We start from the raw sequence: 26887 nt of genomic DNA on the forward strand, positions 1-26887 counted from the left end.
GCAGTTTAGTTCTTTTCGGTCTGACTTACTAACTTGGTATAATATCCTCAAGGTCCATCCATGTTATAATATATATCAGAATTTCATTTCTTTTTATATCTGAATAATCTTCTGGTGAATGTATGTACCACATTTTTTTATTCATTCATCTGTTGATGGACATTTGGCTTGTTTACATCTTTTGACCACTGTGAATAGTTCTGCTATGTAAATTGGTGTGCAAGTACCTGTTTAAGTCCCTGCTTTCAGTCGTTTTAAGAATATCCCTAAAAAAAAAAAAAAAAAAAAAGAATATCCCTAGGGTTGGATTGCTGAGTTGTATGGTAGTTCTATATTCAACTTTTTGAGAAACCAGCAAACCATTTTCCACAGCAGCTGTACCATTTTACATTCCCATAAGCAATCCACGAGGATCCCAATTTCTCCACATTCTCACCAACACATTATTTGGGGGGGGGGTTTGGTTCTGTTTTTGATTGTTTTTTATAACAGCCATCCTACAGTGATATCTCATTGTGGTTCTGATTTGCATTTCCCTAATTACAAATGATAGTGAGCATATTGTTATGAGCTCGTTGGCCACATGTATATCTTCTTTGGAGAAATGTTGATTTAAGTCCTTTGCTCATTTTTGAATTGGGTTGTTTGGGCGTTTTTTTTTGTTGTTGTTTTTTTTTTGCTTTTGTTAATATGGTTTCATTTTTATAGTTTAAAATTTTAATCCATTTGGAATTTATTTTGGTATAGAGAATGAGATGGGGGATCCAGCTTAATGTTTTTCCAAGGGATTAGCCATAGTTCCCAAGTCATTTGTTGAATAATACTGATACGATATTGAAATTGCTATTATACTTTTAACTCTTAAGTACAATAATATATGTATGTGTATACACACACACACACACACACACACACATCCCACCTCTTTGAAAGCAGTTTCCATTGATAAACATTTCAGAAGCATAACATGGTATGAAAAGGTTTTAACATATCTAAGAAAATAATTTTATTATCCTCTAGGTAATCTGGATTTCAGATATTATGTTCAGAGAAAGGAATGACACACTATATTACAAGATAGGTTAGACTGTGCTGCAGTACAAAGCAATTCCAAAGTCTCAGTGACTTAACACAGTAAAAGTTTGTTTCTTGCTCAAGTCAAGTCTGATGCAATCAGTTATTAGCTTTCTCCCCAGCAGTGATTCAGGAATGCAACCTGCTTCCATCCTGCTGCAGCTCCAACAGGAACAAATGACTTCCAGGGTTGTCTAGGCAGAGGAAGAAAGGGATGAAGGAGACTAGCTTGTAATTGTGTTGGAGCAAAAACTGCTACATCATTTCCACTCACATTCTCATTTGCCAGAACTTATTTACATTATCTCAACCTAACTGGTGACTCAGTTAGATGGTAAAGAATTTGCCTGCAGTGCAGGAGACCCAGGTTTGATCCCTGGCTTTTGAAGATACCCTGAAGAAGGGAATGGCAACCCATTCCAATATTCTTGCTTGGGAAATTCCATGGATAGAGGAGCCTGGCAAGCTACAGTCCATGGGGTTGCAAAGAGTTGGACACAACTGAGCGACTAACGCTAACCTAACTAAAGGGAGGCCAGGACACTTTGTCTCCCATGTGACCATGAATAGGAAATGGAGTGGTAAACACATAGCATTCCTTTGTCACACTCACCTTATGCATATATGATGTTCCTAAAAATATACAATTTTTGTACTTCTAACAATTTAAAATGAGATGTAGAGAAGCTCATTTTATAGGTAAAATCTATAATCCTCTTGAAACAATTCCTTTGTAATATAAATAATAACATTCTAATTTAATAGCAGTGTATTTTTTTAAGCAGGGCATCTGTTAGTTCTGTTTACTTAAACTTATTTACATGATAGCAAAAGTTGCATACAACAAGAATGAAGTTTATAGTATGAATTGCTTGGATTACATAAAGCACTTTTTATAGGCAACTGTGTAAAGCACATTTTATCTATTTAAAACTTGTAAGACACTTTGTTTTACTGCCCATCAAAATACATTTATAAATAGAAAAGAATCAGTATGATAACAAGAGAAGAAATATTACATTTAATGAAAACCTCCAAAAATTTATAATTTAATACCAGTTTTTCTTAAGTAGAAAATGATGGTTGCTGACATTTAATTGTTATGTCAGCTACCAAAGTGCTTTTTCATGCATTTAATCCTCACAGCAGCCTATGATGTAGTTACTACATGAGCAGATTGAAGCACAGAGAGGTTGTCATTTACACAAGTAGGCAGAGTCCTAAACAGAAGACTCACTTATACATTTTGTTGCAGGTACTGTGTAACTCAATATTTATAAATGACATGATAACAATTAGAATTATTAAGGTTTGGGTTTCTGTTGTTAGCATCAAATCTGAAGATCTTAAAATCTTTCCAAAGCATCTGGATTAAAGTCCATTCCAATCAAAGGAAAAGGAAACTATATAGTACTAGCAAGTTTTGTTTTTTTTTTAATCTTTTCACTGTGCTGGGTCTTTATTGCTGCATGGGCTTTTCTTTAGTTGTGGAGTGGGGAAGGATGGCTACTCTCTAGTTGCAGTGCACGGGCTTCTGTTCTGGTGGCTTCTCTTGTTTTAGAGCACAAGCTCTAGGGCACAAGCCCTTCAGTAGTTGCAGCACATGGGGTCAGCAGTTATGGCTCCCGGGCTCTAGAGCACAGGCTCAGTAGTTGTTGCACACAGGCTTAGTAGCTCTGCAGCATGTGGGATCCTCCCGAATCAGGGATCAAAGCCAGGTCTCTTGCATTGGCAAGTGGATTCTTTACCACTGAGCCACCAGGGAAGACCTAGCACTTTTATTATATTCATTGTGTGTTAGTGAACTTGCACAATTTTAAATAATTCATCAGGGGCTTCCCTGGTGGCTGAGCGGTAGAGAGTCTACCTGCCAGTGTGGGAGACGTGGGTTTGATCCCTGGTCCAGAATGATTCCACATACCTCGGAGCAACTAAGCCCATGTGGCACAACTGCTGAGCCCATATGCCACAACTACTCAAGCCCACGTGCCTAGAGCCTGTGCTCCACAACAAGAGAAGCCACCACAGTGAGAGGCCTGTGCACTGCAACTAGCCCCCACTCTGCAACTAAAAAAAAGCCCATGCAGCAACAAAGACCCAGCAGAGACAAAAATAAGTAAAACTATTAAAGATGTAAAAAAAATCATCAGATTTTGTGGCAGATGTGGCTTTCATGTGAAGCTGATGAAATCTAAGCTCCAGGAGTTCTCACTTGCATAAATCCCTTCCAAGGCCCTTCTGGGTTTGTTTTTTTTTTTTTTTGGAGGTATTTTTCTTTCTGTTTCATAAAGAGGGCCCTCAAATACTGTACCTTTTCAGGCCCCATAAAATGTAGATGCACTGCTAGCCTTTTAGCACATTTTTTTAGAGAAGTAGCTCTAGCACAAAAGGTTCAGAGCCCATACCTTGATGCCAGACTGTCCAGTTTAGAATCACCCTGTGACTTTGGTTATTTTATTTAACCTCTAAATGTTTTAATCTTCTCATATTTAAAATGAAATCTTTGTCATGCGTAGTCACAGGAATCTGTGATACAGTAGCTTAGTAGTGGTCAGGTACTGTTTTGAAAGAGATTCCTTAAATACCATTTTACCCAAGAAAAGGAAGAAAAGAAAAACAGTACTCTCTCATTTTTTGCAGATTGACTCTGTGTTGTGGCACCCCTTTGGTGCTTTGTTGTTGTTTAGTCGCTCAGTTGTGTCCAATTCTTTGCGACCCCATGGACTAGCCTGCCAGGCTCCTCTGTCCATGGGATTCTCCAGGCAAGAATACTGGAGTGGTTTGCCAGGCTCTCCTTCTCCAGGGGTCTTCCCCACGCAGGAATTGAACCCACATCTCCTACATTGACAGGTGGATTCTTTAATACTGAGCCACCAGGGAAGCCCCTTCAGTACTGAGCCAGTTGTTTATGATCCTGTCTTAGCCCTCATTTCTGCTCTGCAGAGACTGATGGTTAGCCAGAGGTGAACATTGAGTGTTTTCTCAGACCTTTTCTGAACATGCGTACAGCGCTGGGCATATACGTGGCCACCTTGATTCCTTGAAATACACAGGAAGTCTTAAAAAGCCAATAATACTCCCCCCCACCACATCTCTTTCCCCATCTCCTTCCTCCCCAGGCTTTTTGGTCTGTCTATTGCTTGTCCCAACTTTATCTCCTGTTCTGTCTGCTCTGATCAATGCTTTTGCCTTAATATGCTTTCGGCAAAAGCCACTGGGAAAGCTACCCTAGTCGTGGGGATGCTCCAAATTGGGTAAAACAAAAGCAGTTTCTTGCATCTGACCTTGAGGGAGCTGCCTAACAGATCAAAAATACACAACCACATCTTTGAGAAAAAGGTCAGCATTGCTCCCTCTGATGCCGGCAACCTGTACCAGGAGGGCAAGCTGCCATCTTCATGACTGTTGCTGACTTGGGGAGTAGGTGGGCAATTCAAAACAAGCACACTCTTATCACAGTGCAGCAGAATCTCTTCATTAATCTTTCACCAGGTGGTTAAGTTTTGTTCTAAATTCCAGAGGTCTGCAAAAGCTGATCTGAGAGCTTTTTGCCAGCTTATAAGTTGCTTTAGTGGAGGGGGAGAGCCCTGAAATTCTGTACTCTGCCATTTTCATTAATGTCTCAGCCAGTCCCCTCTTGATAAAGGTGCTTAAGAATATCCAAAGCTAAGTGTTAGTTAATAAAGCTACTTCAAAGGAAATATACTTTAAAAGCAGCTTCAATTATTATTCTTACTTCGCTTTATGTCTTAGAAGTTTTGTAAATAATAGATAATTGAATTTCAAAATAGAAAAGTTTATTCTTTGTATATCCTTGAGGAGTACTAGGAAACTGTTTACTTGGCACCTAAATGACCTTGAAAATATATAGATTTATTTAGTTAATTAATTAATTATGGGGAGTACCAGCTTGTATATTGACATTTTTTGTAACATTTGTTTGATGTATTCACTGTTATCTGCAGGGATTATTGTGACATAACTCGATGAATATGTGTGATGAATTGGAGGGAAGAGGGGGAAAATAAGAGACACTGTTAATTATAAGAAAAATCAGCTTTTGTGATACTTAATCCAAGTAAATATTTATCTATTTTATAATACTTTTCATCTGTTTTACTTTTAGGTGATATTATCAAAGCAGTAGCTAAAATGGATAGATCACATGTCATCTGTATCTTGGATATCTGTAGTTTGGGGAACAATAAAGCAGAAGTCTATTTGCACAAAATTTATAAACCAAATAAAACTTCTTAAAAATTGGCAAATTTAAGAAATTACTAAAGGTTATAAATAAAGAATTGCTTTAAAGATATTCTGTCATTTTGTTTGTGATTTCAGTAACCATTTCTCAGCAAGAATATTACATAAATTCTAAAGTTTTTGGAGCTACCACACTTCATTTTAAATTCATTACTTGAAAAGATCATCAAAACAATTCTTGTGTATCAAGAAAATTCATGTTACTTGTTTCTATATGAGTATTATCTTGACTTAGAATTTGTGTTCACTGTTCTATTTGTAAAAGTGTCCATCGTGACCAACTTTGCCACCCCCAGGGACTGTAGCCCACTGATTCCTCTGTCCATAGTGTTCTCCAGGGAAGATACTGGAGTGAGTTGCCATTCCCTTCCCTGTGATCATCTTCCCGACCTGGGATGGAACCCAGGTCTCCTGCGTTAGCAAGCAGATTTTTTTTTTTTTTTAACCATCTGAGCCACCAGGGGTGGTTATTTGTATAGCCATTTTATTCTACAGCCTCAGCATTAAGGCATCCCAACTTACAAGAGTTTTCTTGGACATTTTTCATGGACATTTAGCATCTTTCCATTTTTAATTGGGTTATGATGGAATTCTCCCATCCAAGTTCTAACCAGAAGCTTGTGGTCACATGCTAACCATACTCTGACCCTGCTTAGCTTCTGAGATTGGACAACATCAGGCACAGACAGGTGGTATGGCCATAGACTACAGTGGAAAATTCTAAATTGCTAATTTGAGGATTACATTCCTCTAAAGCAGTCAACCTGCATTTCTCATAACCGAGGTAGTTCCTGTCATTTTCAAAAGCACGTGTGGATTGTTATATTCCAGTTGCCTTGGCCTTTAGTTTGGTCAGCTGTACAACAAGCATACTGAATTCAGTTGTCGTAAGGTTTTCCACCCTATTGTGACTTCATACCCTTTGAATTTCTAAATGTTATGACCAGTGTGTGGTCTTTTGTTCTTAAAATTGTGTTTAAAGTTAATTAAAATAGTGAATCCTCCTCGTGTTAAAATTTTGAATGTATTATTAAAGAAGTTAAAACTTGTCTCTTTCTGAATGTATTTGGTGTCTTTCCTCCATATTTTTGACCTATAATAGACCTACATGTACTTGCTAAATGAGCCAGTATGATTCTTTCATATGGGTTTAAAACTTGTTTATCAAATAGAATCTGGGTTTTCATATTAAGCTATTAGAAACTTAAATAGGCAGTTCAGTTTTAGTGCCACATAAATGTTGGAGAAGGGAAAAGTTAATACTTAAATAACTGTTGACTAAAAAACCCTCAGGCTGAGATTGCAAAATTACACACTTTAACAGGTGTGATTTCTGTTCTCATATTGAATGAGAAATATGAAATACTTTTTAAGATTCAAGATCTTTAAAAACAACTTCCATGGCAATTAATTTTATAGTAATGTTTCTATTCAAATTTGGAGTTTTAACATCTGTGTCTACATTTCCAGTTACAGAAAAATTGAATAGGTACTATGGTGATTTCCTAAGAAAAATAGCAAAGTATCACATCAGAAGACCTTATCTTCAAGTGACAGTAAGTGCTGATTCTTCCCAAATCAACACAAGTACACTACTATGGTATCACTTTTATATTAAAAAACTGGTTTGTAAATTATAAAATATTACATAGTCTACCACAAGACCACAAACTGAAGTTTCTAATTTGAGATGGTACATGAGATGGTACATTTAAATCCTTTGGTAAGCTATTAAGAATCTGAGCACCTTTATCTTCTGTCACTTTTATTTCTTTTTTTTTTTTTTTTATTTTTTAAAAATATGGAACGCTTCACGAATTTGCGTGTCATCCTTGCGCAGGGGCCATGCTAATCTTCTCTGTATCGTTCCAATTTTAGTATATGTGCTGCCGAAGCGAGCACTGTCACTTTTATTTCTTTGTTTGACTTAACCTGCATTAATTTTATTCACATTAAGACTAGGTCTTTAAAGAAATTTGAAACCCTTATTTTGTGACACTGGTAGCATTTGATGTTATTAAATATAGCTAGGTACCTTCTGCCAATATGGACTATCCATGCTGTGTCCTTGCTCAGTTGTTCAGTCATGTCCGGCTCTTTGCAACCCCATGGACTGTAGTCCACCAGGCTTCTCCGTCAGTGGGATTTTCCAGGCAAGAATACTGGAGTGGGTTGCCATTTCCTTCTCTCGAACCCAGGATTCGAATCTGTGTCTCCTGCATTGGCAGGCGGATTCTTTACCACTGAGCCACCTGAGAAGCCCCTTCAGAGCTCTAGGAAGCCAGTAAATGGTTTGTGGCCAGTGATATGCTTTGATTGGATTCATAATGTTTTAGAGTGGTCACTGTCTTCTGGAAAGAGAGTGGAATATAAGGAGGTTTGCAGAGACTGCTAGCTGTACCCTAATACCTATTCTCATAGAATAACAGTTCTCTCCATTTTTAGCTAAGCAGATAGCTACCTAGAATAAAGAATACTTTTCCTTGCTTCCTTTGTGGCTGTATATGGCCTTGTGACACTTTTATTTGGCTTGGGCTAATATTAAAGTTAATTTACTTGTTTTGAACATACACCAAGTTAGTCACCCAGTCCAGAATTGGAAGTTTGCTCTTAATAATCAAGAAGTATCTGTATTAGATACCATTCTTGTATCTAGTAAGCCCTGCACTTCATCTATAAATGATAGGTTTATCATAGCTCTTACTCAATCATGGAAAAATCTGAAATTTTTCTTGCTTAAGGGAAGTGATTCCCTTCTCTACGCCTTTATTAATATTACATACCTTTGCTAAGATTCTTAATATGTATTAAGGTACTTAATAAAGGTACAAGCAATAGAAAAAGTCCAATAGTATCAAATGTTTGAAACACAACAGTGGTTCTCAAACTGGCTTCATATTGGTATCACCTGGGGAGTTTAAAAAATGACTATGCCAACTTGTCACCCTCACCCCAAGTTTCTGATCTGGGTGTAGCCTGAACATCAAGATAGGTAACAGCTCCCCAGGTGATTCTAATGTGCAGGCAAGTTTGTACACCACTAAAGTTATATACCATTTCAAGCACTTCTTAGTTTTATTAGAGCTCAAGCTTTACCCCGTACATGGAACTTAACCTCCTATCTAGGTGCTGTAGTTTCACCTACACTCAATGCAGCTTCATCTTGAATTGTTCTGACAAGAAGGAAAAAAAAAAAAACCTCATAGCTTTGAAACAACTTTCATTTTTGTAAGAGTTCTAGCATGTCAGATCCAGAAAAGACTTGATAGGTCAATTCTAATCCAACCTCTTTCATCGTGTCAATGAAGAAAAAGTCTAGGAGAACTTACTGTTTTCCCGAGGATATGATACTAGCTGCTGCCGTGTCAGCACATGCACAACATTTTGTCTTGTAAGAGAACTTCATGGATGTTCAGAGAAGCACCTAAAGTACAAACAAACATCAAACCTTGGGGAGAAGGAATAGTCAGGGAGTTTGGGATGGACAGGTACACACTGCTACATTTAAAATGGATAACCAACAAGGTCCTACTGTATAGCGCAGGGAACTCTGCTCAATGTTATGTGGCAGCCTGGATGGGGGGGAAGTTTGGAGGAGAATGGATACATGTATGTGTATGGCTGCGTCCCTTTTCTGTCCACCTGAGATTATCACAACATTGTTAATCAGCTATACTGCAATATAAAATAAGAATTAAAACATCAAACCGTGTCCTGGCTATTATAAACAGTGCTGCGATGAACATTGGGGTGCACGTGTCTCTTTCAGATCTGGTTTCCTCAGTGTGTATGCCCAGAAGTGGTATTGCTGGGTCATATGGCAGTTCTATTTCCAGTTTTTTAAGGAATCTCCACACTGTTTTCCATAGTGGCTGTACTAGTTTGCATTCCCACCAACAGTGTAAGAGGTTTCCCTTTTCTCCACAGCCTCTCCAGCATTTATTGCTTGTAGACTTTTGGATAGCAGCCATCCTGACTGGTGTGTAATGGTACCTCATTGTGGTTTTGATTTGCATTTCTCTAATAATAATAATAGCCAGGACATGGAAGCAACCTAGATGCCCATCAACAGATGAATGGATAAGGAAGCTGTGGTACATATACACCATGGAATTTTACTCAGCCGTCAAAAAGAATTCATTTGAACCAGTCCTAATGAGATGGATGAAACTGGAGCCCCTTATACAGAGTGAAGTAACCCAGAAAGATAAAGAACATTACAGCATACTAACACATATATATGGAATTTAGAAAGATGGTAACGATAACCCTATATGCAAAACAGAAAAAGAGACACAGAAATACAGAACAGACTTTTGAACTCTGTGGGAGAAGGTGAGGGTGGGATGTTTCAAAAGAACAGCATGTATACTATCTATGGTGAAACAGATCACCAGCCCAGGTGGGATGCATGAGACAAGTGCTCCGGCCTGGTGCACTGGGAAGACCCAGAGGAATCGGGTGGAGAGGGAGATGGGAGGGGGGATCGGGATGGGGAATAAGTGTAAATCTATGGCTGATTCATATCAATGTATGACAAAACCCACTGAAATGTTGTGAAGCAATTAGCCTCCAACTAGTAAAAAAATTAAAAAAAAAAAAAATCAAACCGTTATAGATTGGAAGTTGAAGCACTATGAGGTTGAAATTAAATGACAGCAGCTAATCTGTTAAAACTACAACTAGATACCACACTATTCTTCATGTACAACTTGTATGATCTAATGTTCTTAAATTGTATATTAACACATATAATGAAATCTAGAAAGATGGTACTGATGAACCTATCTGTAGGGCAGCAGGAGATGCAGACATAGAGAACAGATTTGTGGACGCGGGGGAGAGGGTGGGACGAATTGAGAGAGTAGCACTGAAACCTATACACTACCGTTTGTAAAATTAGATAGCCAGTAGAAATTTGCTGTATGATGCAGGGAGCTCAAATCCGGTGCTCTGCAACAACCTAGAGGGGTGAGATGGGGTGGGAGGCCAGAGGGAGATTCAAGAGGGAGAGAACATACATATACTTACAGCTGATTCCTGTTGATACATGGCAGAAAGCAATGCAATAGTGTAAAGCAATTAACCTCCAATTAAAAATAAATTTAAAAAATAAAGTTCTTAAATTGTAGAGTGCATGAGAATTACCTGGAGAGCTATTTAAAATGTGGATTCATAGATATTTCGCTCTGATTTTGATTCAGGATGACTGGTAGTAGGAACCAGAAATCTTCACTTTTGATAAATTTCCAAATGATTCTACTGTAGGTGTTCACAGAGAAAATCTTAAAAACACTGAATAAATACTAGACTACTCATCCCCCAGCAAATTACCTTGAGTCAACTGGAAAACTTCACTGATGGGTATTTATTGTTCTAAGACTAATTTTACTTAACTGCAAAATTTTAAAAACAATTTAAAATTATCTTTGTAAGGTGTGACTCTGAAAGCTATAAAAGGAAACATAAAGGCACTTATATACAAGGTATATAATGCTGGCTACCATATAAAGTCATGCACTTCAACCATCAGAGCAATTTAAAATAGTTCAGCAAAGTTTTCTCATGAGCACTGCCACAAAGTGTTATGCAAAGTTGTCATTTAAAATCATAATGATTTTCCTTTTAGAATCAATTTAATAACTAGTATAGGTTAAATCTCTAGAACTTTACTAATGAATTATCTGTTGAATTGATCATAGATGTCTATTAGCAATCAGCAGATTAATCATTCTGACAATAATACTTCTATTTTCAGTTTGATAGTTTTGTCTAGTGAGTAGTCTTTATTATGAGTTTTGACGTCAAAATGATAGTGCTAATAGCAAAATAATAAACTACTTGCATTTACTCTTAAATAGACCATAAGCTAATACACAAGACCTTTAAACTTTTCAGTTCAATTCCATGAATAATTATTGAGTGGTTACTGTGTGTAAGTTGTTACTAATACCAGGTACTGTGAGAGAGGGGATACACCCATGAGTAATCAGCAGCTGTAACAGGATAGAAAGGTTCATAATATTTGTATTGTGAATTTGCTGGAGTTTATCCATAAGTTTCTACTGCAGATTCCCTGAACTCGCTTCTGGTGTTAACTGTTTCCACTTGCAGGGTCCACTCCCAACGCTAATACTTCAGATGCCCAGGAATGGACAAGTTGGGGGAGTGGGATGGAAATAGCTTCATTGGTCATCCTCAACTATGTCTCCTATTTTCCTGCTTTCTGTTGTCCTGTCCCATTGACTCTAGTGGTATTCCTTATTCCAGACTATTTTCCTTGGACTTCAGACTACCATTGTTTCTGCCTTCCTTTTGACCTGGTGTCTTTCTACTTCTCTGTCAGTCTGAGACCTATTTGTCTGTTTTTTTTTTTTTTGACTCTTGGCCCAATCAGACTCCTGATATCTCTGTCTTCTTGTCCATTCATCTACTCCTTCACCAGCCCTTGGCACACATTGCAATCTACCTTTCCCAGCAACATACCAATATATGCCCAACTGCTGCTAGTGTCCAGTGTACTCTTGATTAAAAACAGCTTACAGTGGTAAAGAATCTGTCTGCCAATGCAGGAGATGCAGGTTGCATTGGGAAGATCCCCTGGAGAAGGAAATGGCAACCCACTCCAATATTCTTGCCTGGGAAATCCCACGGACAGAGGAACCTGGGGGCCTACAGTCCATGGGGTCACAAAAGAGTCAAACATGACTTAACAGCTAAATAAAGTGTAAAAAATAGATAACTAATGAGAATTTAGCGCAGGGAACTCTACTCAGTGCTCTGTGGTGACCTAAATGGGAAGGAAATCCAAAAAAGAGGGGGTATATGTATACATAAAGCTGATTGATTGTGCTCTACAACAGAAACTAACACAATATTGTAAAGCAACTACACTCCAATAATTTTTTTTTAATTCTAAATGTTTGGAGATAAACCTTGAATAATCTTTTGTTAGAGTATAAGACATGGGACATAAAAATTAATGGAATGCATCACATCATAGGTATCAATCAGTTGAGAAATATTTGAGTGCCCACCACTGGCAAGGTATTGTACTTCAAATGATCTGTAGTGACTGGAATATGTTTCCCTTTCAATGAATAAACAAGGTAGCAGAAGATATTCCTTGGGGAGATTGTTAAGAAAAATTCCACAAAGAAATAAGACCAAAAAAGGCTGCAAAATCAATTCCACCAATGCCATAGCAATTAAAATGACCGATAATAACTTACTTCCGGCTGAACTGGTTGATAGCATATTTCAGCAGGGCTTGGAGAACCAGTTTGGTGTTTTAGATAATCTGAGAGAGGGGACTTTCATTTTGTCACGTGGGAGTCCCAAGAGTCCAGTTCCTCATTCTAATCCACTCCATGTTTATGAAAGTTCATTAGCTGGAACAATAAGGAAAAAATGTCAATGCAGGAAGTCATCCAATCCTGATAAGTTGACGTGTAGAATAAAGTTGATGGTGTTATTTATCGCTAAGGCAGTCCTGATTAAGGGTTATATGTGTGTACAGTTGGAGGAGGGACAGGCAAAGGGGAATATAGCTAAGTGAAATAGAGCTGATGTATTCAGAGCTTACATTGCTAGAGGTGAGATCAGTTACCTACTTGCAACTGAAATTTCAAACTTCTGCTTAGCAGGGACCTGCATGGACAAATGGTGACAATTGGAAAAATCAGCAGACATCTTAAATTTTATGCTCGAATGAACAATGAACCAGGAGACTAAGTCCAGTTGTTTTCAGCTGCTGGTAATTTTTACCTTTTTATTTAAAATCACAGCACCTTTTTCAATTAATGCCTATGTGACTGTGACTTACTACAATGAAACCAGCAACTACACTTCAGTAGAGACGTGTGAATGTGGTGTTTATGGCTTAGCCTCACCAGTGGCTAATGCTATGGGGATGGTAGGAATCCCTAAGAACAATAACTACCAAGCTTGTGACTACAACACTGAGTTTACCTATACTAAGAAGCCCTGGATTGCGCTGATAGAAAGAGGTAATTGTACATTTTCAGAAAAAATTCAAACAGCGGGCAGAAGAAATGCTGATGCTGTTGTGATTTACAATCTTCCAGAGACTGGCAACCAGACAATACAGATGGCAAATTTCGGTAAGAACTGATTCCCAAAGAGTGTTAATGTCTTTGTTTATCTTAAAATGGTATTTCTATCTAGAATGGCTCTAGGATCTGGCAATGAGACTGTTAAACAAGTGTATTTAAAATTTTTTTTGCCCGGCACTACTCTGAGTTACTTTACTATTAATATTTGGAATTAATTTGTTTCAAGAACAAAAGCAATTCAGGAAGTGGTTCCTGTTTTCCGTCATGATATTCTTAGCTCTATTAGTTTTCTCAGTGAGTATTATATAATAGCTTTTTAATAAATGTGCCTTTATCTGTAAACATTAAAGAAAATATAAATGTTTTAATTTCATTCTTTATTTGTACTTTTCATTTTGATTCAGGGTTTTATGTATTCAAGTATGCAGTAACTGCAAAACTGATTCATTATTATTATCAAACAGTAGCATGTTTTAAGTGTTCAAAATGTTTACAGAAAGGAGAATTCAGCTATCTGCTATATGCATGTGAGATTTTAATATTTGTGGGACTAATACATATAAAACTACTCTGTAAGAAACATTATACATTTAAAATGGTATGGCTGAAATTGGATATCTCTGTAAGTCACACCAAAAGTAAAGATTTCCCTTAAAAATGTTTACTTATGACTCAAGTAAACATAATTATCTAATGTATTAACTTTGTAAAGGAATTTACCTCTTAGAATTACTGTTTTTATTTTGTTTATTTTTTTAAAAATGCCAGTTTCGAAATAAATGGTTTTAAACAAGTGAAGAAGTAGACTTCTGAAACAAGTCTTCTGTACTTTAGGTGGATATAGGTATTTTCGACACCAGACTTGGCCAAAGGAAAAAAATAATTTCAAACAGGGTAAGATCTGGTTGAATGCAATATCAAGATAATTAGTATTCTCACCACCAAATTTGGTATTTGAGAAAATTAATGTAAATTAAATCAACCAGATTTCAGAATTGTAAGAAAAAAATCAAATTTGTGTTTAGTAGAATGATTGAAACATCCAGGTTGTGTACATACAATATGGCAATTTGGTACTAATGTTTGAAAACCAAGCTGCTTGTTTCTCTGGGTATTGAAAAACCAGGTAACATGGTCTTTAGCAGTACAAAATTGTTGTAAATGTACAAAACTCTACTTGCTACCTTTTATAACATATGCTGGACATCACCAGAACCCAAGTATTCACCTTTTTTTTCTTCTGAAACTAAGAGTACTCCATAAGCATTCCCTGTGTTCCTATATTTTTACAGATGACTTTTATTCTTGTAAAAATAAAATGAAGCAGGTTTCTGTTGAAAATTAGGAGTTAAACCTCTTCTAAGGAACCTATATGCTCTGTTTCAAATTAGAGACTCTTAAGTATTCAAGGTTTCCTTTTACATGGACAATCACATTCTGCTGTTTACTCCCCTGCTTTATTTAGCATAATTTTTTTAACTGAAGTATAGTTGATTTACAATGTTGTATTAGTTTCCATGTGTACAGCAAAGTGATTCAGTTATATATATATATACACACACACACACACATACAAACACACACATATATATGTGTATATATAGTAGGTCCTCATTGGTTATCAATTTTATATATAGTAGTGTGTATATGTTATTCCCCAAATTCCTAATTTATCTTTCTTCCCCACCTTTCCCCTTTGGTAACCATAAGTTTGTTTTTGATGTCTGTGAGACTGTTTCTGTTTTCTAAATCCTCTGGTTTTCTAAAAGTATAAACAGTATCAGACTAAACAGTAGTCATGTTTTCAAAACTTGCTTTGCAACATGAAGGGCCAACTACTGAAAAGTAGGTGCCCAGCTATTGAATTTAAAAGATCGCCAAAACAGTAAGTCTCTCCAAAAGGCACGCACAGTCATCTGAGTATATGTCTCTGAGTAGAGTTTAAGAAACAAAGCAATTACATTTATTATTGAATATATAATACCAATATAATCAAGGCTATGTGGTCAAAAACCTTTGTAAAAACTACAGCATTGCTCCTGTTTTAAAATAAGCACACGGGAAAAGATAGCATTATCACAGTAATTGTAATAGTTAATATTTATTGCCATTTAATATATGTCAGGCACTGTTTTAGGGTCTTTATTTTAACTAATGAATGATGATCTTTAACACTGAATGATCTCAACCCCAAAGAATTAAAATTGTAAGTTTAGTGTTATGCAGTTATAAGACCTGTCAGCTAGTGTGTCATTAGAGTTCTTCCTTCCTAGAAATTTCTCTTAGATAGAAACTATTATATAATGCAGTTGATAAGCAACAAACATAGGGAAGTAAGTGTGGATATGAAAACTCAATGATCAACCCCTAGACCATTAAAGACTGAGTCATTATTATATAACATAAGCCAAAATTGTGTTTGTTTTTGCTATCTTTCATTAGTGTGTGTATGTTTTTTCAGGCACAGAGCATGGGGGAACAACTCTTGCTCCTCCTACAAAAGCTCTAGGCTTTACCTTCCATCACCTTATCTTTTATCACCCCTGAAAACCACCTTTTCAGAAAACCACACTCTAGCCCCCTCAGGGTGGTAGCGCCCTTTCACTTCCTTGGTTCCCACTACCTCTTCATTCCTTCAGTCTCATTTTCCATGCTAGGCCTCCCTAGCCTTTCCACAATGCTCTGCCTCCTTATGTCTTATTGATGTCAACACCCTCCAACCAAAGGCTGCTAGGAACAGACCTGTAGCTTTAAAAGTTGGATTTATTACTTATTGCAGCAAAGGGGGAATGCATACCATCAAAAACGGTGAGGTATCTCAGTAAGAGGGCTTTAGAAAGGATTTCTAGGATTTGGGCTTGCTTCAGATGACTTGAGGGAGGATTTAAGGAAACAGGCCTTTGACCAGACATCCCAGTTTGCCTGAGACAGGAATTCCCTGGATTGTGGGTCTTGCAGTGCTAAAGCCAGGAAATTCTTGGGAAAACCAAGCTGAGTAGGTCACTCTAGCTGGCATTGTTCTGGATTTGGATGCTGTCAGAAAGTAGTGGGTAATTCTGTGACTGGATTTCTAAATAAATCTTATTTGTAAGTGGGGAAGACTAACCTGAACTGGCAGATAATTGGTAAAAAAGTAGTCGTCACTCATGTTTGTTAGGATGGGAGATGTTGGGTCATTTTTGTGCCTTGGATGCTGTTCATATTTTGACTGGATTCAGACATAATTACAGAATGGTCTTGTCTTTGTCTTGATCCATCATGGGTACAGAATGACTTTCTCTACTATTGATGCTCTGTGAAATTATTTATGTTCAATAATAAAACACCAATCCTGATTGTTAGTACCAAGCCAGGTCCCAGATATCAGGGGCTGCTTGTCTCTTTCTTATCAACAATACACTATGTCTATGTCTTTACTGTTGTACAAATACATTATCTCCCCCCATTTGATGTATCAGTGCTTCCTCACCCCTCTATACCCTGCCTTCAAGGTCCCCAAGAAGCCCAAGAGATGCTTCTGCACTCCTTACCTCTCAGGGTTTCATGATATGGATACAGAATGTCTTTACTCCTGGGCCCAATTCATTCATAGCCCCCCTACTAGCAGAATCCTTTTTCTGATGGGGACGACTTCAGTCTGAGACATGCTCTCACTGAGGAAGAATGGTGTATACCCCAGTAAAGCTTTAATTCTAAGTTTCCCAGTTTGCAGTGTATTTGGATTTGCATTTTGATGCGACTGGAAATAGAAAGATATGTTTATGGTATCCTTAAGTAATTATGTAACTTCTTAACAATCCTTTCCAAATATTTTGGAGACATCTATCTATCCATTTGTCCCAGATGTGCAAGAAAAGGCAGAACTCCTCAGTTATTAATGCAGAATGAATGAATGAATTCTGAATGAATATGTTAAGTATTGGCTTTCTGACCGAACAGGTTTTTTTGAAAGTTAAACATGCTATTAATAGGTTAATTGCCCTAAGAAGCAATTAGATTTGAATGTATTGTAGTTTATTTCAGCAAAGTCAGTAATTTGAGAGGGATAAAATGGTTCTTTATCTATTTGACTATGTTCAACGAAGTGGACTACAGGGTGATGTCTATAGTCTTTCAGAATCCCCCAAACGCACCAATTCCCAAGCAGTTATGTGCGTGGAAGGAAGAGTTTCATCAGAACAGCAAACTCACATGTTTTAGAAAAATGTTTTCCTAGAAATGAGGGGGTAAATAAAAATATAGGATATAAATGAAATGAGAAAATGATAAAAACTTCACACACACACACACGGGCTTCCCTAATGGCTCTGTTGGTAAAGAATCTGCCTACAATGTAGGAGACCGGGGTTTGATCCCCAGGTCAGGAAGATCCCCTGGAGAAGGAAATGGCAACCCACTCCGGTACTCTTGCCTGGAGAATTCCATGGACAGTGGAGCCAGGCAGGCTACAGTCCATGGGATCGCAAAGAGTCAGACACGACTGTGCGACTGACTTTCACTTCTATATATAAGCTCATATGTGTGTGTGTGTGTGTGTGTGTGTGTGTGTGTGTGTGTGTAATTCAAGAAAACTAATCAGTTCCACTTCAAATGAATCTCAAATCTGCCTGGCACCATCTCCAAGACTTCATCCTCAGACCTCTGCAATAACTTCCTAACTCATCTCCCTGCCTCTTTTGTCCCCCTCTAAGCCTACTACCCACTCTGAAGCCAAAGTGGCTTTTGAGAATAAAACCAGACCACACCTTGTTTAAAACCCTTCAGTAGCTTCCCATGGCGCTTAGAGTACATTCAGACACGCTTCCATGTCCTCACCTGGCCATGAATCACCTGGCTCGTGCCCACCACTCTGACCTCATCTCCTCTCACCTCCCTGCACACCACCCCCTACACTGAGCTCCAGCCACATTGGGCCCCTTTCAGGCCCTCAGTCCCAATAAACCATTCCCCGCCTTGAGCCTGAAAGTGCTTGAAAGCACCCTCTTCTTTACACTCCCACATCTCATTAAGCATCAAGTCCTGTTGATTCAATCCCCAAGCATTCCTGAAATCCGTCCCTTTCCCCACCTCTGCTGCTTCAACCCAAGCACAGGCCAATATGATGCCTCACCTGCATGCGTGCTCAGTTGCTTCATGTCCAACTCTTTGCGCCCCTATAGACCATAACCTGCCAGGCTCCTCTGTCCATGGGATTCTCCAGGCAAGAATACTGGAGTGGGTTGCCATGCCTTCCTCCAGAGGATCTTCCCGACTCAGGGATCAAACCCATGTCTCTTACGTCTCCTGCCTTGGCAGGTGGGCTCTTTACCAGCTAAGCCACTGGGGACCTGGACCATGGCAATAACCTCCCAGCAGCTCTCCCTTCTACTCTCACCCCCCTACAGAGTCTTGTCTTCCACCCGGCAGTCAGAGTGATCCTGTGGAAAATGGAATTCAGTCCAAATTAGAATAAAACCCAGGCTTCATGCAGGTCCTACAAGACCCTGGGTGATGAGACCTGATTCCACACCCCGCTCCCCCACATTACTATGCCTCCACCACTCCTGTCTTTCTTGTTTCTAAACCAAAAGAGCTAGCTTTTGCACTTGCTGTCCCCTCTACTGAAGTCATTTCTCTTTCATGTTTTCATATAATGCTGCCTCCAAAAATATAACTGTGTCACTACTTTCTCGACATGGCAGCTGGAACGATCTTCTAAAAATAGAGGTCAGATCACATTGCTTCTCTTCTCAAAACCAACCCCCGCCCCCAGTGACTTAACATTATTCTTCAAATAAAATCTAAACTTTACCATGCCTGAAAAGACTTGTATGATCTGGCCTTTGCCTGCCTTCCCAACTTAACACTGCCACCCACCCTGCCTAAAGCCTAACCACTCTGACCCTCAGATATTTTCACCAACCCACGAAGCTTTTTCTGAGAGGCCCTTTGGGCTTGTTTTTCTCCTCATCACCATCATCACTACAATACATGATATACTGTATCCAATACTCTGAATCCCAGTTTAAATGTCTCTTCTTCACAGAAATCTCCTCTGACCACATTAATTTCAATCAAAACTCTGTGCTCATTTCTGTTGAAATCTCTTATAAAGTGTAATGACTGTCTCATTTGCTTATTATGCATCTCTCCCACTTGATTGTAAGTTCCAGGATGGCAGAGAACATGTCACTCATTGTACAGAGCATAGTGCATAGTCTTCACTAGTTGTTAAATGAATGAAAGGTTAAGAAACTAAAAAGCAATTCCCTGTTATATATGAAAAGATGGACAAGTTCAAATGAAGTTTAGGTGAATTCAGCAAACTATTTCACTCTAAAATTGTTTTTATTTTTCCCTATGCAGGTAATACTTCCTCTTTTAAAAAAACAAAACACAAAATATAAAGTTCCCCTTGACCATTGCCTGCAATCTCAGGCCTGTCCCAAAAGATAACCATTGCTATTCATTCAGTAGGTAACCTTTCAGGCTTTTTGTATAAATTATTGCATATGTATACCAATAGAAAACACAAAATCAATCTATCTTTTATTTTTCACATTAATGAAGTTATTCTGCAACTTGCTTTTGTCACTCAACAGTAGGAACTGGAGTTATCTCCATGTTAATAAATTCATATTTAGATTGTATCCATTTTTAACTACTGCATAATGTTTCATAGTGCAAGCACACTCATAACTTATTCGACCACTCCTCATTAATGAACAATTAGGTTGTTTTCAACTTTGCTTTTTTATAGACAATACTCCAATGAACATAATTAATGCTGATACCTAAGGAAGCTAATGACATTGACCTTGAATCACTATTTGATGTTGCTCTTATATCTGATCACTTTGTTAAACTATTTTATTTTAATAATTTGTTCTTGAATTTTCAGGATAAATGACCATTTTCTCTACAGTTTTGTCTTTTATACTAACAGTACATCTTCATTCTTTCCAGTGGTCCTATTCTACTGTCTAGGGTTCCAGTGGTGGTAAAATGTACCCCTTTGACTTGTTCCTGACTTTACTACAGAAATGCTCCCACTGTTCCACCAATAAGTGTGTTGTTTGAGAGAAGTTTCTGGGAGACACTCTATCAAGTTTCAAGACTTTAGTAAGGCTTTTGAATCTTGTTATCCTTACTGGCAAGCTATAATACAAATACATATGTATAAGCATATATTTACGGGAACAATAGGTAAAAGGGACAGTTTTCTCTTTTCTTTTTTTTAGATATCATTGTATTGGTGCCTTTTTTTTGACTGCACCACACAGGTTGAGGGGTCTTAGTTCCCCAACCAGGGATCCCACCAGCACCTTCAGCAGTGAAAGTGCCAAGCCCTAACCTCTGGACTGCCAGGGAATTCCCAGGTGCCCTTGATAAAAGGATTGAAAACATTTTTGTCGCTTATACATATGACTTCCAGTTGAGTGTCAAATTGTAAGACACAAGTGAAATTTAAAAATATCTTGACAAATTAGAAAAAGTGTCTATTAAAACAAGATGAAGTGCCATAGAAAATAGTAAAGAATAATAAATATAGAGACAGATGTAAAATAGAAAAATTTTATGGCAGGTTTATAACCAAAATATTTGACAGTTACATTGTGCATGCATGCTAAGTCACTTCAGTTGTGTCCAACTCTGCGACCCTATTGACCATAGCCCACCAGGCTTCTCTGTCCATGGGATTCTCTGGGCAAGAATACTGAAGCGCCCTCCTCCAGAGGATCTTCCTGACCCAGGGATTGAACCTCCATCTCTTGCAACTCTTGCAGTGGCAGATGGGTTCTTTACCACAAGTGCCACCTGGGAAGCCCAGTCACATTGTGCCACAAGTTAAATAAAGAATGACACAAAGTTATTTTAAAACTAGCATGATCATGAGATGTACCAGCAAGTATATAATATGTTAGACCTGGAAAATATCATGGTTATGCTTGGAATTCACAAAACTCTGAAAATATCATAAGCCTTACTATAACCTGGCTTACAATAACAGGATTTTAGTACCTCTCTCTCATATTCTCACATAAATTCCCAAGTGTCTGTCTCTCTTTTTCTCTCCCCATCCCCACCTCCCACCATATAGACACAAACATACACAACTGCATAAGTTTATATTTTTATAAGTGAGTTAAAGATACAGTACCTCTGAATGCTGGTTCAAGAAAAAAAAATGAGTAAATTCACTATGAGCTATTTAAAGGACATTTTATCTCTTCTTTCTCCATTTTAAAGTCTAGGAATATATTTTTTAATCAAGGAATGTTTTGTAAGTCTAAACATGTGCTTTTTGTTTATTGATATATAACTCCTGTCCTCTTTCTCCTAAACTAGATGGAGAAATGCCTGAATGGCATTGCATACAATTGAACAGCCCCTCTTAAATTACCTCTCCATTTTCAGCAGCCCTTGGTTCCTAAGTCCTCTTACCCTAGCTAGTTCTCTTCCATTACTCAAGCTTACCTTCCCTAGACAGCAAGGACTTTATGTAAAGAAATTATATCCATTTCCATCTAAACTCACAAGTCTTATGTCCTACTCATTTAGGTAATTATTAGATATGCCAGAGCTACTTTAATAAAGTATCCCAGGGAGAACTTTACTAGTTGTCTCTAGGAACAACGTGATTTAAACAAACAAACCTGATTTCTGATGATAATATCAGGACATTTGACAGAACTGTGGAACAGAAAATTGGAGGAAATCATATTTCAGAGCATCCCTTACCACATCAAACAAGGAGCAATGTACTCTACCTAATGTTTTAGATTTTTAGACATATATCACATTTGTATCTACATTTTAATAATATATATTATTATGTGATTTTCTAATGACTTTACATGCAGTGATACTTAGTGATACTATGTGGTTAAATAAATTGGTCTCTGGCATCTCCTTAGTGGAAAGTGCAAATTGAGGGAAATAAAAATTTGCTTAATAATTCACTTGCTCTCAGGTTTTTAAAAATGACTGTCTCCATATCATTATCCCTAATATCTGGAGTTCTTTTCATTCAGTATTGTACCTAATTCCTATTAAAAACTGGTTTTCGTTGCCCTTTATGAGGGCAGTTGTTAACAGTAAATATTCTATTAGCTATGTGCTACACATAGTGTAATTAATCATTTCAAAAATCCATAAGGTACAAAGTGTTAGTATTTACATTTCATATCTATGGAAACTGAGACATAGAAAGGTTGGTTAACTTTCCCCTCATAGTCATAACAACTAGTAGATTACAAAACTAAGGTTTGCAATACTGACGTCAGAACCTGTGCTTTTAAACAGTACACAATAATACTTTTCTGGTGAGCATACACAACATAAGGTGCCATACAAAATAGTACCAAACCACGATCATTGCCCTCAAGGAAGAAAATGTAGTAGGGAGAACCAATATTTACACAACTAGTAAACGGCAGACTATAAAAAGCACTATTCAGAGAAGTGTTGAGATTGTTGGAGCTGAAGTGGTTAAGAAATTATGAGGTCATAGTGTTGGAAAGGTTATCAATGTGGGTGGATGTTAAAGTTATAGAAGATGATAGCAAAGAACTCAAAGATCAGGAGTGGGAACATAAAAGGGAGAGCTACCCAAGGAGGCAATTAGGAAGTGAAATATTTCTGTTAAGATTTCAGAAGTTGAGCAGATCAGGATGATAATAATGTCCAGAGTCTGGTCATGACAGTGGAGTGACTACAGTGGAATAGACAAATGTCCTTGAGGTTGAATCACAAGGAGGCCAGACTGTTGGATGATGGAAGAACTTAGGGTGGAGAGAATGACTGTGATTCAAATGCCAAAGTCTTCTTGTTCATGGGGGAATGACTAGGAAGTAGGTCCATGACCAAACAGGGAGAGAAGGACTTGGAGGTGGTAAAACCAAGTGCCGTGAGTCTCTTGACTGACATGAGTTTCCAAGAAATGGGTTTTACTCATGATGGTGGGGGGAAAGTGGTCTGGAAACAACCATGTGGGAGTGAGGAGACCCCCTATAGCTCTGAAATATGTGGGATACAGAAGGATGAGCTGTCTCTATTAAAAGTAACTGAAGGAAAAGTGGTGTCCTCTGGGGTAAGATGGGTCAGGGACCATAAGGAAATATCATAATTTTAGTATAACCCTCAGTGATGAGGAAATGAGGGAATTTTACCAGTTGAGCATGTGTCATGGAACCAGAGATCTGGAAGACTCAATGGAAACTTTGAGGGAAAGAGCAGTGGAAGAAGAAAGTAATGAACAGTATAGAGAGGGGAGCACAGAATGAAGATAAAACAAATTAGCTTCCATTTGGGACAATAACTAAGGATGATATGAATGTGAGACCAGGAAGCATTAGTGTGAAGGTAAAGCTGTCTCAGACAAATAAAGGACTTGGTTTACCAGTGTAAAAGGATGGAAGTGTATATAAAACATAAGAGAATTATTCACAAGAGAGAGGGAACTCTTGAAAAAGTTGAGAAGGGCAGAGCTGAATACAGTAAAGATGAAAATATGAAAGAATTGAGATCAGTAGGATCCTAGAGCTGTGGCTATAGATTACAAGAGTGAAAGAGGAGAATGTTAATGTGTGGGCAGGGAGGGGAGAGTACACTGAAGGTAATAGATGCTGAATGACCCGAAAGTAAAACTAACCAGCCTTAAGTTTCCAAATGGAACTTTTAAAGTCTTAAATCAGGTGTAAGTTGGGACGTGCATCCAGTGTTACATAGATATCTAGAGGATGTTTCATAAAAATATGAAATCCTTATAAAGAGTGAGCTCATGACAAAAATTATTTGGGTCCATTTAATAAATTAAATGTTCTGGGCAATTATCTGTTTATTATGACTAATGCTTTTAGTAAAAACTGGTAGAAACCTAGTCAAGGCCTTAGGATGTCAAAACTGCAATGATTAAATGCCTGGTTGCCCTGCATTCCAGAACTGAATTAAATCCAACCTACATTTACTTGTGTGTATTTTTAGCTTTTAAATGGAAATATAAATTGAGTTATTTTCCTCAGAGCAGTCAATTCAGTGATGGAGGCTGAGTAGAAGGAGTGGAGAATCAGTCAAATAGGATGTTTGACATTATTTTAGCTCTAAAAAAATACTTACATGGACCAAATAACCATTTGTCAAATTAATTTTCCCACTGATTATTTTTATTAGCCTCATAGAGGATATAACCGCATCTAAATGCTCAGTAACTTGTGTATGGTAAAGATCAGTTGCAATTGGAGGCCACAGTGGTTAATTCTTAGAAATATATTACTATTCCAACTGTACAGGCAAATGTTCTTAGAAAATTAGTCTTGTCAAAAAGCCAGGATATGCAGAAAGGCCATATTTACTAGAGGGCTTTGTGGAGAATTCTTGGAACAGAACTCAGATGGAGAGAGGGGTAAGTTGCATTTTGGCTGAAGGAAGATGTATGGTTTCTCTGACCATTTCGCGAAGAACACATCCTTTCTCCTCAGAATACTGCAGCTCTTTGTCTGAACAAGAGAAGCTTAAAGAAGGCCTAAAGAGAAATGCTAGGGCCCTAACCTGATGCATATTATACATGACACCTCCCCCATCACCCCTGGGAAACAAGAGGTGAGATAAACACTAGGGCATAAAACCCCTGGGTGCCACTCGTCCTTGTTTACATATCCATAACCTGGGCCTAGGGATAGTTCTGCAGTGACTAAGATGTAAGCTTCTAGGGAGGGCAAGTTCTGGCTGACAATTGGGTTTTCTAACATGGGAATAGAAAGAGACATAAAATGTGGGGTCTTTTTTTTTTCCATCTACAAAGCAAGGATTTACTTATTGATTTAACAAATATGTGCTAAGGACCAACTATTGGTCCTATCTTCCCAAATTTTACATTTCATAGCTTGCTCTCTCTCAGCCTTCAGAAAATGTAACAAGGGTTCTATGAGAAGCAATGGCATGTCATAGTGATTTAGGACATGGGCTTGGTAGGGAGACAGATCTGGATTTGAATATCAGATCTACTGTTTGTTTTCTAGCTGTGTGATCTTGAACAGGTTATTTAACTTCTCTGAATTCCAGTCTTCTCATCTTAGTCATCTCATCTATAAAGTGGGTATACTACAGTGCCACCTTATAGCATGTTTGTAAGGATCAAATGAGATAACACATGTAAAGAAAGCACTTAGCATGGTGCTTACTCTACCATAGACACTCAAAAAGATGGTAATAATAGGATGATGATGATGAAGTAATTCCACTTCTTGATTTATTCCCTCTCTTTTCCTATCCAATTCTTTCTCACTTTAAAATCTTGGCCAAAATTTATGTCCTATTAGAAGACTTTCTTGACTGACAACTTACCCTGATCTCTCCTTTGGTATGGTGGTGGTTTAGTCACTAAGCCATATCCGACTCTTGAGACCCCATGGATTGTACCCCACCAGGCTCCTCTGTCCTTGGGATTTTCAAGGCAAGAACACTGGAGTAGGTTGCCATTCCTTTCTCCAGGGGATCTTCCCAACCCAGGGATTGAACCCATGTCTCCTGCATTGGCAGGTGAACTCTTTATCACTGAGCCACTAGGGAAGCCCAACAGATACAATCAGTTCAGTTCAGTTCAGTCACTCAGTTGTGTCTGACTCTTTGCGACCCCATAAACTGCAGCATGCCAGGCCTCCCTGTCCATCACCAACTCCCGGAGCCCACCCAAACCCATGTCAGTTGAGTTGGTGATGCCATCCAACCATCTCATCCTCTGTTGTCCCCTTCTCCTCCTGCCCTCAATCTTTCCCAGCATCAGGGTCTTTTCAAATGAGTAAACTCTTCGCATCAGATGGCCAAAGTATTGGAGTTTCAGCTTCAACATCAGTCCTTCCAATGAACACCCAGGACTGATCTCCTTTAGCATGGACTGGTTGGATCTCCTTGCAGTCCAAGGGACTCTCAAGAGTCTTCTCCAACATCACAGCTCAAAAGCATCAATTCTTCGGCACTCAGCTTTCTTTATAGTCCAACTCTCACATCCATATATGACCACTGGAAAAACCATAGCCTTGACTAGACAGACCTTTGTTGACCAAGTAATGTCTCTGCTTCTTAATATGCTGTCTAGGTTGGTCATAACTTTCCTTCTGAGGAGTAAGCGTCTTTTAATTTCATGACCGCAGTCACCATCTGCAGTGATTTTGGAGTCCCCCAAAATAAAGTCAGCCACTGTTTCCACTGTTTCCCCATCTATTTCCCATGAAGTGATGGGACCAGATGCCATGATCTTAGTTTTCTGAATGTTGAGTTTTAAGCCAACTTTTTCACTCTCCTCTCACTTTCATCAAGAGGCCCTTTAGTTCTTCTTCGCTTTCTGCCATAAGGGTGGTGTCATCTGCATATCTGAGGTTATTGATATTTCTCCCGGCAATCTTGATTCCAGCTTGTGCTTTCTCCAGCCCGGCGCTTCTCATGTGTACTCCGCATATAAGTTAAATAAGCAGGGTGACAATATACAGCCTTGACAT

General features: G+C 38.2%; 2 protein-coding genes, 1 long non-coding RNA gene and 1 other non-coding gene across 6 annotated transcripts in view; 2 read left to right on the top strand and 2 right to left on the bottom strand.

Moving 5' to 3' along the window:
- Positions 1-6387, top strand: part of RADX (RPA1 related single stranded DNA binding protein, X-linked) — a 74139-nt gene extending 67752 nt beyond the window's left edge. For both annotated transcript variants that reach the window (XM_043896456.1, XM_043896457.1), the window contains exon 14: positions 5201-6387. In XM_043896456.1, the coding sequence (XP_043752391.1) occupies positions 5201-5331 (131 nt within the window). In that variant the 3' untranslated portion in view covers positions 5332-6387. The remainder of the gene's footprint in view (positions 1-5200) is intronic.
- Positions 1020-26887, bottom strand: part of LOC122689751 — a 48334-nt gene continuing 22466 nt past the window's right edge. The window contains exons 1-4 of one of the 2 annotated variants that reach the window (XR_006339911.1): positions 18523-18566; positions 12570-12728; positions 8667-8761; positions 1020-1268 (exon numbers count right to left, since the gene is read on the bottom strand). This is a non-coding gene — a long non-coding RNA (uncharacterized LOC122689751). Of the gene's footprint in view, positions 1269-8666; positions 8762-12569; positions 12729-18522; positions 18567-26887 lie in introns of those variants that run through there. The other variant, XR_006339910.1, reaches the window with a different exon arrangement.
- On the bottom strand, positions 7133-7239 carry LOC122690930. The gene has a single exon (XR_006340184.1). It is a non-coding gene; the product is annotated as a U6 spliceosomal RNA (small nuclear RNA).
- RNF128 (ring finger protein 128) overlaps positions 12992-26887 on the top strand; it is a 100724-nt gene continuing 86828 nt past the window's right edge. The window contains exon 1 of the mRNA XM_043896460.1: positions 12992-13460. Coding sequence (XP_043752395.1) covers positions 13055-13460 — 406 coding nt within the window. The 5' untranslated portion in view covers positions 12992-13054. The remainder of the gene's footprint in view (positions 13461-26887) is intronic.

This window comes from Cervus elaphus, chromosome X (assembly GCF_910594005.1).
Source record: "Cervus elaphus chromosome X, mCerEla1.1, whole genome shotgun sequence".
NCBI classification, from domain to species: domain Eukaryota; kingdom Metazoa; phylum Chordata; class Mammalia; order Artiodactyla; family Cervidae; genus Cervus; species Cervus elaphus.